Here is a 13,315-nt window from a genome sequence, read left to right on the forward strand (position 1 = left end):
TACAAAGGCAAGGAAGAAAAAATTCTGATGCTGCCACAAAAGTTAGGGAAATCTTTCAACACTATTTTAGTAATGAGGGTCAGGTTACATGGCAGCTGGACAGGGTCAACAGGTGTTATTGAAACACACAACAACAACAACTACTTTGCTTAAAGAGTTTTTTTGTATTTATTGCAGTTGGTTTGGTTTATTATTCGAATTCAGCTTGATGAAATAAATTTAGCATTTTGATTTTGATTTCAGATGCCTTTTTTTGTCCAAGTCTTTTAGCTTCGGTACCAATGAGAGTAGAAATAGTCGTTCGGGGTCTTCTTCTTTAGCTTTAAACATAATGCAATGTGAGGAAATATTTTGGCAAAAATTGGTAAAAGTTGGCTTGTTAAAAAGGGCAAAAATTACATGCAGAATTGTTAAAGTATAAGTACAATAGAGTTTTTAAAACATGCCTGTCAGCAACAAACTTACCATCATTTTCCAGTATCTCGAAAATCTTTTTTTCGAAGCTATCCATTTCTTTTCTTTTTTTAATGGGTGGTTTGATAGGACTATCTGGACTTTGGGTATTGAAAAATTGATCTTCATCACATGGTTCTAGCGTTAATGTGACAGTGTCTTCAAAGTTGCTTGTAGTGCTGCAAAATGTCAAATTGTAAACAACAACAAAAATGTAATTACAAATTATTATTATTTTACTGCTTTTGACTGTTACCTCCTGGGTTTAACATAGGGATCAATGAATGACATTGCATCAAACAAACTCCAACTGTAGCTTGCACTGCTCGATGCTGCTGAACCTGACCTCAAACTTTTATCTTTTCTTTTGATTTTAACATACTTGTCCCTCAGGGCCTTCCATTTTTCTTTTATATCTTTAACTAAAAACATCTTAAAATGTTTTATCTGACTTTCTGTTATGCCTACTGCAGAATAACTACTTGCCCACTGTATTGTAGTTCTAAAAAATGGTTTGCATACCATGAAGGGAAAAAACCACAACACAACAGTACTAACCTGGTGTGTTCATCTCGGAAGCTATTTTCAGCCAGCAGTTCTCTTTAATATTCCGGTTGTGGTAGTCATTTAAGCTAGAGTTAAACAAGGCAGGAAAATCTCTAACTTTATTAATTAAAATTTCTTCCATTTTTGAAATAGCTTAAACCTTAAAAAATGTTTCTCATTTTAGTGTAAATTAATAACCAAACCTGGACTAGCAAACTGCTCAAAGGTCTAGAACAAATGGTAAATGACACAAAGGCTATAATTCATAATTAAAGCAAGCAATTCTGTCTTCCTTGTTTACCTTGGGGTGTTTAAATACATTTAGTATCAAAACAAATTACGTATGCAGTTATCAAAACTTAAGAATGATAAAAAAGCACAGGCTGCTAGTTCTCAACAGTGCACACGCGCAAAGCCATTTTTCGCTCCAGAAGCGATTTAAAGCGTCGCGACGCGACAGTCGCGTCGCGTCGCGTGTAGTGTAAACGCTTCCATACAAACAAGGCGAATAGATAACGGATCGCGTCGCGTCGCGTGTAGTGTAAACGCACCTTCACGCGCTGCCTATTGCGCCATCGAGGCTTGATGTACTCATCCTTGTAACTAAAATATATGTATTTCGACAAATAATGTGGGAATGCAGACAATGCCAATTTGTTTGGATACAAACTTGAGTTGATCAACAACATATGGTATGTGTTTATTTCTTAATCGGGGTCAAATTTGTCTAAACTTTGGTTGCAAACCCTCTACCACATCGTTATTTGCCATCTCTGTTGCATCAGATCACATTAACTTAGCAAAACACTGTTCTCATGTGGTAGCGTGACCGAGTGGTCTAAGGCGCTGGTTTTAGGCACCAGTCATTTCCATGGCGTGGGTTCGAATCCCACCGCTGCCATTTCTTTGTACCTGTCAAAAACTCTATGTATAATTTTTTCTCTGTGTCATGCAGACGGAAAATAAAATATTGTACCAAATGTTTGGCCTGAGTAAGGAACGAACTCACGACCTTGAGATTGTGAGACTCACGCGCTGCCTACTGCGCCATCGAGGCTTGATGTACTCATGCAAATTTGCATCCTAGTAACTAAAATATATGTATTTCGATGAATAAATTGGGAATGCAGACAATGCCAATTTGTTTGGATACAAACTTGAGTTGATCAACAACATATGGTATGTGTTTATTTCTTCTTCGGGATCAATTTTGTCTAAACTTTGGTTGCAAACCCTCTACCACATCGTTATTTGCCATCTCTGTTGCATCAGATCACATTAACTTAGCAAAACACTGTTCTCATGTGGTAGCGTGGCCGAGTGGTCCAAGGCGCTGGTTTAAGGCACCAGTCATTTCGATGGCGTGGGTTCGAATCCCACCGCTGCCATTTCTTTGCACCTGTCAAAAACTCCATGTATAATTTTTTCTCTGTGTCATACAGACGGAAAATAAAATATTGTACCAAATGTTTGGCCTGAGTAAGGAAGGAACTCACGACCTTGAGATTGTGAGTCTCACGCGCTGCCTACTGCGCCATCGAGGCTTGATGACCTAATGCAAATTTGCATCCTTGTAACTAAAATATATGTATTTCGACAAATAATGTGCGAATGCAGACAATGCCAATTTGTTTGGATACAAACTTGAGTTGATCAACAACATACGGTATTTGTTTATTTCTTAATCGGGGTTAAATTTGTCTAAACTTTGGTTGCAAACCCCCTACCACATCGTTATTTGCCATCTCTGTTGCATCAGATCACATTAACTTAGCAAAACACTGTTCTCATGTGGTAGCGTGGCCGAGTGGTCTAAGGCGCTGGTTTTAGTCACCAGTCATTTCGATGGCGTGGGTTCGAATCCCACCGCTGCCATTTCTTTGCACCTGTCAAAACTCCACGTATAATTTTTTCTCTGTTTAATGCAGACGGAAAATAAAATATTGTACCAAAAGTTTGCCCCGAGTGAGGATCGAACTCACGACCTTGAGATTATGAGACTCACGCGCTGCCTACTGCGCCATCGAGGCTTGACGTACTCATGCAAATTTGCATCCTTGTAACTAAAATATATGTATTTCGACAAATAATTTGGGAATGCAGACAATGCCAATTTGTTTGGATACAAACTTGAGTTGATCAACAACATGTGGTATGTGTTTATTTCTTAATCGGGGTCAAATTTGTCTAAACTTTGGTTGCAAACCCCCTACCACATCGTTATTTGCCATCTCTGTTGCATCAGATCACATTAACTTAGCAAAACATTACTCTCATGTGGTAGCGTGGCCGAGTGGTCTAAGGCGCTGGTTTAAGGCACCAGTCATTTCGATGGCGTGGGTTCGAATCCCACCGCTGCCATTTCTTTGCACCTGTCAAAAACTCCATGTATAATTTTTTCTCTGTCTCATGCAGACGGAAAATAAAATATTGTACCAAAAGTTTGCCCCGAGTGAGGATCGAACTCACGACCTTGAGATTATGAGACTCACGCGCTGCCTACTGCGCCATCGAGGCTTGAAGTACTCATGAAAATTTGCACCCTTGTAACTAAAATATATGTATTTCGACAAATAATGTGCGAATGCAGACAATGCCAATTTGTTTGGATACAAACTTGAGTTGATCAACAACATGTGGTATGTGTTTATTTCTTAATCGGGGTCAAATTTGGCTAAACTTTGGTTGCAAACCCTCTACCACATCGTTATTTGCCATCTCTGTTGCATCAGATCACATTAACTTGGCAAAACACTGTTCTCATGTGGTAGCGTGGCCGAGTGGTCTAAGGCGCTGGTTTAAGGCACCAGTCATTTCCATGGCGTGGGTTCGAATCCCACCGCTGCCATTTATTTGCACCTGTCAAAAACTCCATGTATAATTTTTTCTCTGTCTCATGCACTTGGAAAATAAAATTTTGTACCAAAAGTTTGCCCCGAGTGAGGATCGAACTCACGACCTTGAGATTATGAGACTCACGCGCTGCCTACTGCGCCATCGAGGCTTGATGTACTCATGCAAATTTGCATCCTTGTAACTAAAATATATGTATTTCGACAAATAATGTGGGAATGCAGACAATGCCAATTTGTTTGGATACAAACTTGAGTTGATCAACAACATGTGGTATGTGTTTATTTCTTAATCGGGGTCAAATTTGTCTAAACTTTGGTTGCAAACACTCTACCACATCGTTATTTGCCATCTCTGTTGCATTAGTTCACATTAACTTAGCAAAACACTCTTCTCTTGTGGTAGCGTGGCCGAGTGGTCTAAGGCGCTGGTTTAAGGCACCAGTCATTTCGATGACGTGGGTTCGAATCCCACCGCTTCCATTTCTTTGCACCTGTCAAAACTCCATGTATAATTTTTTCTCTGTGTCATGCAGACGGAAAATAAAATATTGTACCAAATGTTTGGCCTGAGTAAGGAACGAACTCACGACCTTGAGATTGTGAGACTCACGCGCTGCCTATTGCGCCATCGAGGCTTGATGTACTCATCCTTGTAACTAAAATATATGTATTTCGACAAATAATGTGGGAATGCAGACAATACCAATTTGTTTGGATACAAACTTGAGTTGATCAACAACATATGGTATGTGTTTATTTCTTAATCGGGGTCAAATTTGTCTAAACTTTGGTTGCAAACCCCCTACCACATCGTTATTTGCCATCTCTGTTGCATCAGATCACATTAACTTAGCAAAACACTGTTCTCATGTGGTAGCGTGGCCGAGTGGTCTAAGGCGCTGGTTTAAGGCACCAGTCATTTCGATGGCGTGGGTTCGAATCCCACCGCTGCCATTTCTTTGCACCTGTCAAAAACTCCATGTATAATTTTTTCTCTGTGTCATACAGACGGAAAATAAAATATTGTACCAAATGTTTGGCCTGAGTAAGGAAGGAACTCACGACCTTGAGATTGTGAGTCTCACGCGCTGCCTACTGCGCCATCGAGGCTTGATGACCTAATGCAAATTTGCATCCTTGTAACTAAAATATATGTATTTCGACAAATAATGTGCGAATGCAGACAATGCCAATTTGTTTGGATACAAACTTGAGTTGATCAACAACATACGGTATTTGTTTATTTCTTAATCGGGGTTAAATTTGTCTAAACTTTGGTTGCAAACCCCCTACCACATCGTTATTTGCCATCTCTGTTGCATCAGATCACATTAACTTAGCAAAACACTGTTCTCATGTGGTAGCGTGGCCGAGTGGTCTAAGGCGCTGGTTTTAGTCACCAGTCATTTCGATGGCGTGGGTTCGAATCCCACCGCTGCCATTTCTTTGCACCTGTCAAAACTCCACGTATAATTTTTTCTCTGTTTCATGCAGACGGAAAATAAAATATTGTACCAAAAGTTTGCCCCGAGTGAGGATCGAACTCACGACCTTGAGATTATGAGACTCACGCGCTGCCTACTGCGCCATCGAGGCTTGATGTACTCATGCAAATTTGCATCCTAGTAACTAAAATATATGTATTTCGATGAATAAATTGGGAATGCAGACAATGCCAATTTGTTTGGATACAAACTTGAGTTGATCAACAACATATGGTATGTGTTTATTTCTTCTTCGGGATCAATTTTGTCTAAACTTTGGTTGCAAACCCTCTACCACATCGTTATTTGCCATCTCTGTTGCATCAGATCACATTAACTTAGCAAAACACTGTTCTCATGTGGTAGCGTGGCCGAGTGGTCCAAGGCGCTGGTTTAAGGCACCAGTCATTTCGATGGCGTGGGTTCGAATCCCACCGCTGCCATTTCTTTGCACCTGTCAAAAACTCCATGTATAATTTTTTTTCTGTGTCATACAGACGGAAAATAAAATATTGTACCAAATGTTTGGCCTGAGTAAGGAAGGAACTCACGACCTTGAGATTGTGAGTCTCACGCGCTGCCTACTGCGCCATCGAGGCTTGATGACCTAATGCAAATTTGCATCCTTGTAACTAAAATATATGTATTTCGACAAATAATGTGCGAATGCAGACAATGCCAATTTGTTTGGATACAAACTTGAGTTGATCAACAACATACGGTATTTGTTTATTTCTTAATCGGGGTTAAATTTGTCTAAACTTTGGTTGCAAACCCCCTACCACATCGTTATTTGCCATCTCTGTTGCATCAGATCACATTAACTTAGCAAAACACTGTTCTCATGTGGTAGCGTGGCCGAGTGGTCTAAGGCGCTGGTTTTAGTCACCAGTCATTTCGATGGCGTGGGTTCGAATCCCACCGCTGCCATTTCTTTGCACCTGTCAAAACTCCACGTATAATTTTTTCTCTGTTTCATGCAGACGGAAAATAAAATATTGTACCAAAAGTTTGCCCCGAGTGAGGATCGAACTCACGACCTTGAGATTATGAGACTCACGCGCTGCCTACTGCGCCATCGAGGCTTGACGTACTCATGCAAATTTGCATCCTTGTAACTAAAATATATGTATTTCGACAAATAATTTGGGAATGCAGACAATGCCAATTTGTTTGGATACAAACTTGAGTTGATCAACAACATGTGGTATGTGTTTATTTCTTAATCGGGGTCAAATTTGTCTAAACTTTGGTTGCAAACCCTCTACCACATCGTTATTTGCCATCTCTGTTGCATCAGATCACATTAACTTAGCAAAACATTACTCTCATGTGGTAGCGTGGCCGAGTGGTCTAAGGCGCTGGTTTAAGGCACCAGTCATTTCGATGGCGTGGGTTCGAATCCCACCGCTGCCATTTCTTTGCACCTGTCAAAAACTCCATGTATAATTTTTTCTCTGTCTCATGCAGACGGAAAATAAAATATTGTACCAAAAGTTTGCCCCGAGTGAGGATCGAACTCACGACCTTGAGATTATGAGACTCACGCGCTGCCTACTGCGCCATCGAGGCTTGAAGTACTCATGAAAATTTGCACCCTTGTAACTAAAATATATGTATTTCGACAAATAATGTGCGAATGCAGACAATGCCAATTTGTTTGGATACAAACTTGAGTTGATCAACAACATGTGGTATGTGTTTATTTCTTAATCGGGGTCAAATTTGGCTAAACTTTGGTTGCAAACCCTCTACCACATCGTTATTTGCCATCTCTGTTGCATCAGATCACATTAACTTGGCAAAACACTGTTCTCATGTGGTAGCGTGGCCGAGTGGTCTAAGGCGCTGGTTTAAGGCACCAGTCATTTCCATGGCGTGGGTTCGAATCCCACCGCTGCCATTTATTTGCACCTGTCAAAAACTCCATGTATAATTTTTTCTCTGTCTCATGCACTTGGAAAATAAAATTTTGTACCAAAAGTTTGCCCCGAGTGAGGATCGAACTCACGACCTTGAGATTATGAGACTCACGCGCTGCCTACTGCGCCATCGAGGCTTGATGTACTCATGCAAATTTGCATCCTTGTAACTAAAATATATGTATTTCGACAAATAATGTGGGAATGCAGACAATGCCAATTTGTTTGGATACAAACTTGAGTTGATCAACAACATGTGGTATGTGTTTATTTCTTAATCGGGGTCAAATTTGTCTAAACTTTGGTTGCAAACACTCTACCACATCGTTATTTGCCATCTCTGTTGCATTAGTTCACATTAACTTAGCAAAACACTCTTCTCTTGTGGTAGCGTGGCCGAGTGGTCTAAGGCGCTGGTTTAAGGCACCAGTCATTTCGATGACGTGGGTTCGAATCCCACCGCTTCCATTTCTTTGCACCTGTCAAAACTCCATGTATAATTTTTTCTCTGTGTCATGCAGACGGAAAATAAAATATTGTACCAAATGTTTGGCCTGAGTAAGGAACGAACTCACGACCTTGAGATTGTGAGACTCACGCGCTGCCTATTGCGCCATCGAGGCTTGATGTACTCATCCTTGTAACTAAAATATATGTATTTCGACAAATAATGTGGGAATGCAGACAATACCAATTTGTTTGGATACAAACTTGAGTTGATCAACAACATATGGTATGTGTTTATTTCTTAATCGGGGTCAAATTTGTCTAAACTTTGGTTGCAAACCCCCTACCACATCGTTATTTGCCATCTCTGTTGCATCAGATCACATTAACTTAGCAAAACACTGTTCTCATGTGGTAGCGTGGCCGAGTGGTCTAAGGCGCTGGTTTAAGGCACCAGTCATTTCGATGGCGTGGGTTCGAATCCCACCGCTGCCATTTCTTTGCACCTGTCAAAAACTCCATGTATAATTTTTTCTCTGTGTCATACAGACGGAAAATAAAATATTGTACCAAATGTTTGGCCTGAGTAAGGAAGGAACTCACGACCTTGAGATTGTGAGTCTCACGCGCTGCCTACTGCGCCATCGAGGCTTGATGACCTAATGCAAATTTGCATCCTTGTAACTAAAATATATGTATTTCGACAAATAATGTGCGAATGCAGACAATGCCAATTTGTTTGGATACAAACTTGAGTTGATCAACAACATACGGTATTTGTTTATTTCTTAATCGGGGTTAAATTTGTCTAAACTTTGGTTGCAAACCCCCTACCACATCGTTATTTGCCATCTCTGTTGCATCAGATCACATTAACTTAGCAAAACACTGTTCTCATGTGGTAGCGTGGCCGAGTGGTCTAAGGCGCTGGTTTTAGTCACCAGTCATTTCGATGGCGTGGGTTCGAATCCCACCGCTGCCATTTCTTTGCACCTGTCAAAACTCCACGTATAATTTTTTCTCTGTTTCATGCAGACGGAAAATAAAATATTGTACCAAAAGTTTGCCCCGAGTGAGGATCGAACTCACGACCTTGAGATTATGAGACTCACGCGCTGCCTACTGCGCCATCGAGGCTTGACGTACTCATGCAAATTTGCATCCTTGTAACTAAAATATATGTATTTCGACAAATAATTTGGGAATGCAGACAATGCCAATTTGTTTGGATACAAACTTGAGTTGATCAACAACATGTGGTATGTGTTTATTTCTTAATCGGGGTCAAATTTGTCTAAACTTTGGTTGCAAACCCTCTACCACATCGTTATTTGCCATCTCTGTTGCATCAGATCACATTAACTTAGCAAAACATTACTCTCATGTGGTAGCGTGGCCGAGTGGTCTAAGGCGCTGGTTTAAGGCACCAGTCATTTCGATGGCGTGGGTTCGAATCCCACCGCTGCCATTTCTTTGCACCTGTCAAAAACTCCATGTATAATTTTTTCTCTGTCTCATGCAGACGGAAAATAAAATATTGTACCAAAAGTTTGCCCCGAGTGAGGATCGAACTCACGACCTTGAGATTATGAGACTCACGCGCTGCCTACTGCGCCATCGAGGCTTGAAGTACTCATGAAAATTTGCACCCTTGTAACTAAAATATATGTATTTCGACAAATAATGTGCGAATGCAGACAATGCCAATTTGTTTGGATACAAACTTGAGTTGATCAACAACATGTGGTATGTGTTTATTTCTTAATCGGGGTCAAATTTGTCTAAACTTTGGTTGCAAACCCTCTACCACATCGTTATTTGCCATCTCTGTTGCATCAGATCACATTAACTTGGCAAAACACTGTTCTCATGTGGTAGCGTGGCCGAGTGGTCTAAGGCGCTGGTTTAAGGCACCAGTCATTTCCATGGCGTGGGTTCGAATCCCACCGCTGCCATTTATTTGCACCTGTCAAAAACTCCATGTATAATTTTTTCTCTGTCTCATGCACTTGGAAAATAAAATTTTGTACCAAAAGTTTGCCCCGAGTGAGGATCGAACTCACGACCTTGAGATTATGAGACTCACGCGCTGCCTACTGCGCCATCGAGGCTTGATGTACTCATGCAAATTTGCATCCTTGTAACTAAAATATATGTATTTCGACAAATAATGTGGGAATGCAGACAATGCCAATTTGTTTGGATACAAACTTGAGTTGATCAACAACATGTGGTATGTGTTTATTTCTTAATCGGGGTCAAATTTGTCTAAACTTTGGTTGCAAACACTCTACCACATCGTTATTTGCCATCTCTGTTGCATTAGTTCACATTAACTTAGCAAAACACTCTTCTCTTGTGGTAGCGTGGCCGAGTGGTCTAAGGCGCTGGTTTAAGGCACCAGTCATTTCGATGACGTGGGTTCGAATCCCACCGCTTCCATTTCTTTGCACCTGTCAAAACTCCATGTATAATTTTTTCTCTGTGTCATGCAGACGGAAAATAAAATATTGTACCAAATGTTTGGCCTGAGTAAGGAACGAACTCACGACCTTGAGATTGTGAGACTCACGCGCTGCCTATTGCGCCATCGAGGCTTGATGTACTCATCCTTGTAACTAAAATATATGTATTTCGACAAATAATGTGGGAATGCAGACAATACCAATTTGTTTGGATACAAACTTGAGTTGATCAACAACATATGGTATGTGTTTATTTCTTAATCGGGGTCAAATTTGTCTAAACTTTGGTTGCAAACCCCCTACCACATCGTTATTTGCCATCTCTGTTGCATCAGATCACATTAACTTAGCAAAACACTGTTCTCATGTGGTAGCGTGGCCGAGTGGTCTAAGGCGCTGGTTTTAGGCACCAGTCATTTCCATGGCGTGGGTTCGAATCCCACCGCTGCCCTTTCTTTGTACCTGTCAAAAACTCTATGTATAATTTTTTCTCTGTGTCATGCAGACGGAAAATAAAATATTGTACCAAATGTTTGGCCTGAGTAAGGAACGAACTCACGACCTTGAGATTGTGAGACTCACGCGCTGCCTACTGCGCCATCGAGGCTTGATGTACTCATGCAAATTTGCATCCTAGTAACTAAAATATATGTATTTCGATGAATAAATTGGGAATGCAGACAATGCCAATTTGTTTGGATACAAACTTGAGTTGATCAACAACATATGGTATGTGTTTATTTCTTCTTCGGGATCAATTTTGTCTAAACTTTGGTTGCAAACCCTCTACCACATCGTTATTTGCCATCTCTGTTGCATCAGATCACATTAACTTAGCAAACCATCGTTCTCATGTGGTAGCGTGGCCGAGTGGTCTAAGGCGCTGGTTTAAGGCACCAGTCATTTCGATGGCGTGGGTTCGAATCCCACCGCTGCCATTTCTTTGCACCTGTCAAAAACTCCATGTATAATTTTTCTCTGTGTCATACAGACGGAAAATAAAATATTGTACCAAATGTTTGGCCTGAGTAAGGAAGGAACTCACGACCTTGAGATTGTGAGTCTCACGCGCTGCCTACTGCGCCATCGAGGCTTGATGACCTAATGCAAATTTGCATCCTTGTAACTAAAATATATGTATTTCGACAAATAATGTGCGAATGCAGACAATGCCAATTTGTTTGGATACAAACTTGAGTTGATCAACAACATACGGTATTTGTTTATTTCTTAATCGGGGTTAAATTTGTCTAAACTTTGGTTGCAAACCCTCTACCACATCGTTATTTGCCATCTCTGTTGCATCAGATCACATTAACTTAGCAAAACACTGTTCTCATGTGGTAGCGTGGCCGAGTGGTCTAAGGCGCTGGTTTTAGTCACCAGTCATTTCGATGGCGTGGGTTCGAATCCCACCGTTGCCATTTCTTTGCACCTGTCAAAAACTCCATGTATAATTTTTTCTCTGTGTCATGCAGTTGGAAAATAAAATATTGTACCAAAAGTTTGCCCCGAGTGAGGATCGAACTCACGACCTTGAGATTATGAGACTCACGCGCTGCCTACTGAGCCATCGAAGCTTGATGACCTCACGCAAATTTGCATCCTTGTAACTAAAATATATGTATTTCGACAAATAATGTGCGAATGCAGACAATGCCAATTTGTTTGGATACAAACTTGAGTTGATCAACAACATATGGTATGTGTTTATTTCTTAATCGGGATCAAATTTGTCTAAACTTTGGTTGCAAACTCTCTACTACATCGTTATTTGCCATCTCTGTTGCATCAGATCACATTAACTTAACAAACCATCATTCACATATGGTAGCGTGACCGAGTGGTCTAAGTCGCTGGTTTAAGGCACCAGTCATTTCGATGGCGTGGGTTCGAATCCCACCGCTGCCATTTCTTTGCACCTGTCAAAACTCCATGTATAATATTTTCTCTGTCTCATGCAGACGGAAAATAAAATATTGTATCAAAAGTTTGCCCCGAGTGAGGATCGAACTCACGACCTTGAGATTATGAGACTCACGCGCTGCCTACTGCGCATCGAGGCTTGATGACCTCATGTAAATTTGCATCCTTGTAACTAAAATATATGTATTTCGACAAATAATGTGCGAATGCAGACAATGCCAATTTGTTTGGATACAAACTTGAGTTGATCAACAACATGTGGTATGTGTTTATTTCTTAATCGGGGTCAAATTTGTCTAAACTTTGGTTGCAAACCCTCTACCACATCGTTATTTGCCATCTCTGTAGCATCAGATCACATTAACTTAGCAAAACATTACTCTCATGTGGTAGCGTGGCCGAGTGGTCTAAGGCGCTGGTTTAAGGCACCAGTCATTTCGATGACGTGGGTTCGAATCCCACCGCTGCCATTTCTTTGCACCTGTCAAAAACTCTATGTATAATTTTTTCTCTGTCTCATGCAGACGGAAAATAAAATATTGTACCAAAAGTTTGCCCCGAGTGAGGATCGATATCACGACCTTGAGATTATGAGACTCACGCGCTGCCTACTGCGCCATCGAGGCTTAAAGTACTCATGAATATTTGCACCCTTGTAACTAAAATATATGTATTTCGACAAATAATGTGGGATGGCAGACAATGCCAATTTGTTTGGATACAAACTTGAGTTGATCAACAACATGTGGTATGTGTTCATTTCTTAATCGGGGTCAAATTTGTCTAAACTGTGGTTGCAAACCCTCTACCACATCGTTATTTGCCATCTCTGTTGCATTAGTTCACATTAACTTAGCAAAACACTGTTCTCATGTGGTAGCGTGGCCGAGTGGTCTAAGGCGCTGGTTTAAGGCGCCAGTCATTTCGATGGCGTGGGTTCGAATCCCACCGCTTCCATTTCTTTGCACCTGTCAAAACTCCATGTATAATTTTTTTTCTGTGTCATGCAGACGGAAAATAAAATATTGTACCAAATGTTTGACCTGAGTAAGGAACGAACTCACGACCTTGAGATTGTGAGAGTCACGCGCTGCCTACTGCGCCATCGAGGCTTGATGTACTCATCCTTGTAACTAAAATATATGTATTTCGACAAATAATGTGGGAATGCAGACAATGCCAATTTGTTTGGATACAAACTTGAGTTGATCAACAAC

The 13,315-nt window shown here is 40.8% G+C and overlaps 1 protein-coding gene and 27 non-coding genes across 29 annotated transcripts; 17 read left to right on the plus strand and 11 right to left on the minus strand.

Annotated features, from left to right (window-relative positions):
* Window positions 1-144: 144 nt before the first annotated feature.
* LOC145225389 (uncharacterized) lies at window positions 145-1,393 on the minus strand. Of its 2 annotated transcripts, XM_080092072.1 has the most exons (4): window positions 1,012-1,393; window positions 710-875; window positions 466-632; window positions 145-320 (listed from the first exon to the last, which is right to left on the minus strand). In XM_080092072.1, the coding sequence occupies exons 1-4, from the start codon at window positions 1,139-1,141 to the stop codon at window positions 220-222; spliced, it is 564 nt and encodes a 187-aa protein (XP_079948198.1). In that variant the 5' UTR covers window positions 1,142-1,393; the 3' UTR covers window positions 145-219. The 2 variants fall into 2 exon arrangements, 1 of the variants encoding a protein (XP_079948198.1); XR_013859879.1 differs by lacking the exons at window positions 145-320; window positions 710-875 and having other exon boundaries at window positions 569-632; window positions 1,012-1,077.
* A 912-nt stretch (window positions 1,394-2,305) lies between these two features.
* Trnal-aag (transfer RNA leucine (anticodon AAG)) lies at window positions 2,306-2,387 on the plus strand. Its single transcript has one exon. It is a non-coding gene; the product is annotated as a tRNA-Leu (tRNA).
* A 569-nt stretch (window positions 2,388-2,956) lies between these two features.
* Trnam-cau (transfer RNA methionine (anticodon CAU)) lies at window positions 2,957-3,029 on the minus strand. Its single transcript has one exon. It is a non-coding gene; the product is annotated as a tRNA-Met (tRNA).
* Window positions 3,030-3,278: 249 nt separating this feature from the next.
* Trnal-aag (transfer RNA leucine (anticodon AAG)) lies at window positions 3,279-3,360 on the plus strand. Its single transcript has one exon. It is a non-coding gene; the product is annotated as a tRNA-Leu (tRNA).
* An 83-nt stretch (window positions 3,361-3,443) lies between these two features.
* Trnam-cau (transfer RNA methionine (anticodon CAU)) lies at window positions 3,444-3,516 on the minus strand. The gene has a single exon. It is a non-coding gene; the product is annotated as a tRNA-Met (tRNA).
* A 249-nt stretch (window positions 3,517-3,765) lies between these two features.
* Trnal-aag (transfer RNA leucine (anticodon AAG)) lies at window positions 3,766-3,847 on the plus strand. The gene has a single exon. It is a non-coding gene; the product is annotated as a tRNA-Leu (tRNA).
* Window positions 3,848-3,930: 83 nt separating this feature from the next.
* Window positions 3,931-4,003, minus strand: Trnam-cau (transfer RNA methionine (anticodon CAU)). The gene has a single exon. It is a non-coding gene; the product is annotated as a tRNA-Met (tRNA).
* Window positions 4,004-4,252: 249 nt separating this feature from the next.
* Window positions 4,253-4,334, plus strand: Trnal-aag (transfer RNA leucine (anticodon AAG)). Its single transcript has one exon. It is a non-coding gene; the product is annotated as a tRNA-Leu (tRNA).
* A 392-nt stretch (window positions 4,335-4,726) lies between these two features.
* Window positions 4,727-4,808, plus strand: Trnal-aag (transfer RNA leucine (anticodon AAG)). Its single transcript has one exon. It is a non-coding gene; the product is annotated as a tRNA-Leu (tRNA).
* A 569-nt stretch (window positions 4,809-5,377) lies between these two features.
* On the minus strand, window positions 5,378-5,450 carry Trnam-cau (transfer RNA methionine (anticodon CAU)). Its single transcript has one exon. It is a non-coding gene; the product is annotated as a tRNA-Met (tRNA).
* A 249-nt stretch (window positions 5,451-5,699) lies between these two features.
* Trnal-aag (transfer RNA leucine (anticodon AAG)) lies at window positions 5,700-5,781 on the plus strand. The gene has a single exon. It is a non-coding gene; the product is annotated as a tRNA-Leu (tRNA).
* Window positions 5,782-6,350: 569 nt separating this feature from the next.
* Trnam-cau (transfer RNA methionine (anticodon CAU)) lies at window positions 6,351-6,423 on the minus strand. Its single transcript has one exon. It is a non-coding gene; the product is annotated as a tRNA-Met (tRNA).
* A 249-nt stretch (window positions 6,424-6,672) lies between these two features.
* Trnal-aag (transfer RNA leucine (anticodon AAG)) lies at window positions 6,673-6,754 on the plus strand. The gene has a single exon. It is a non-coding gene; the product is annotated as a tRNA-Leu (tRNA).
* An 83-nt stretch (window positions 6,755-6,837) lies between these two features.
* Trnam-cau (transfer RNA methionine (anticodon CAU)) lies at window positions 6,838-6,910 on the minus strand. Its single transcript has one exon. It is a non-coding gene; the product is annotated as a tRNA-Met (tRNA).
* A 249-nt stretch (window positions 6,911-7,159) lies between these two features.
* Window positions 7,160-7,241, plus strand: Trnal-aag (transfer RNA leucine (anticodon AAG)). The gene has a single exon. It is a non-coding gene; the product is annotated as a tRNA-Leu (tRNA).
* Window positions 7,242-7,324: 83 nt separating this feature from the next.
* Window positions 7,325-7,397, minus strand: Trnam-cau (transfer RNA methionine (anticodon CAU)). Its single transcript has one exon. It is a non-coding gene; the product is annotated as a tRNA-Met (tRNA).
* A 249-nt stretch (window positions 7,398-7,646) lies between these two features.
* Window positions 7,647-7,728, plus strand: Trnal-aag (transfer RNA leucine (anticodon AAG)). The gene has a single exon. It is a non-coding gene; the product is annotated as a tRNA-Leu (tRNA).
* Window positions 7,729-8,120: 392 nt separating this feature from the next.
* On the plus strand, window positions 8,121-8,202 carry Trnal-aag (transfer RNA leucine (anticodon AAG)). The gene has a single exon. It is a non-coding gene; the product is annotated as a tRNA-Leu (tRNA).
* Window positions 8,203-8,771: 569 nt separating this feature from the next.
* Window positions 8,772-8,844, minus strand: Trnam-cau (transfer RNA methionine (anticodon CAU)). The gene has a single exon. It is a non-coding gene; the product is annotated as a tRNA-Met (tRNA).
* A 249-nt stretch (window positions 8,845-9,093) lies between these two features.
* Window positions 9,094-9,175, plus strand: Trnal-aag (transfer RNA leucine (anticodon AAG)). The gene has a single exon. It is a non-coding gene; the product is annotated as a tRNA-Leu (tRNA).
* An 83-nt stretch (window positions 9,176-9,258) lies between these two features.
* On the minus strand, window positions 9,259-9,331 carry Trnam-cau (transfer RNA methionine (anticodon CAU)). Its single transcript has one exon. It is a non-coding gene; the product is annotated as a tRNA-Met (tRNA).
* A 249-nt stretch (window positions 9,332-9,580) lies between these two features.
* On the plus strand, window positions 9,581-9,662 carry Trnal-aag (transfer RNA leucine (anticodon AAG)). Its single transcript has one exon. It is a non-coding gene; the product is annotated as a tRNA-Leu (tRNA).
* Window positions 9,663-9,745: 83 nt separating this feature from the next.
* Window positions 9,746-9,818, minus strand: Trnam-cau (transfer RNA methionine (anticodon CAU)). Its single transcript has one exon. It is a non-coding gene; the product is annotated as a tRNA-Met (tRNA).
* A 249-nt stretch (window positions 9,819-10,067) lies between these two features.
* Window positions 10,068-10,149, plus strand: Trnal-aag (transfer RNA leucine (anticodon AAG)). Its single transcript has one exon. It is a non-coding gene; the product is annotated as a tRNA-Leu (tRNA).
* Window positions 10,150-10,541: 392 nt separating this feature from the next.
* Window positions 10,542-10,623, plus strand: Trnal-uag (transfer RNA leucine (anticodon UAG)). Its single transcript has one exon. It is a non-coding gene; the product is annotated as a tRNA-Leu (tRNA).
* Window positions 10,624-11,028: 405 nt separating this feature from the next.
* Trnal-aag (transfer RNA leucine (anticodon AAG)) lies at window positions 11,029-11,110 on the plus strand. The gene has a single exon. It is a non-coding gene; the product is annotated as a tRNA-Leu (tRNA).
* Window positions 11,111-12,486: 1,376 nt separating this feature from the next.
* Trnal-aag (transfer RNA leucine (anticodon AAG)) lies at window positions 12,487-12,568 on the plus strand. Its single transcript has one exon. It is a non-coding gene; the product is annotated as a tRNA-Leu (tRNA).
* Window positions 12,569-12,973: 405 nt separating this feature from the next.
* Window positions 12,974-13,055, plus strand: Trnal-aag (transfer RNA leucine (anticodon AAG)). The gene has a single exon. It is a non-coding gene; the product is annotated as a tRNA-Leu (tRNA).
* Window positions 13,056-13,315: the final 260 nt, after the last annotated feature.

The sequence above is a fragment of the Phallusia mammillata genome, chromosome 4 (genome assembly GCF_965637545.1).
Source record: "Phallusia mammillata chromosome 4, kaPhaMamm4.hap1.1, whole genome shotgun sequence".
NCBI lineage: Eukaryota > Metazoa > Chordata > Ascidiacea > Phlebobranchia > Ascidiidae > Phallusia > Phallusia mammillata.

What these genes read in the sequence shown, in the direction of transcription:
- LOC145225389 (XM_080092072.1), bottom strand. Translation starts at nt 1,141, where the DNA reads ATGGAAGAAATTTTAATTAATAAAGTTAGAGATTTTCCTGCCTTGTTT. An exon ending in TTCCGAGATGAACACACCAG is followed by an intron (nt 876 to 1,011) that starts GTTAGTACTGTT and finishes AGATGTTTTTAG; the next exon opens with TTAAAGATATAAAAGAAAAA. An exon ending in CGAGATACTGGAAAATGATG is followed by an intron (nt 321 to 465) that starts GTAAGTTTGTTG and finishes TTATGTTTAAAG; the next exon opens with CTAAAGAAGAAGACCCCGAA.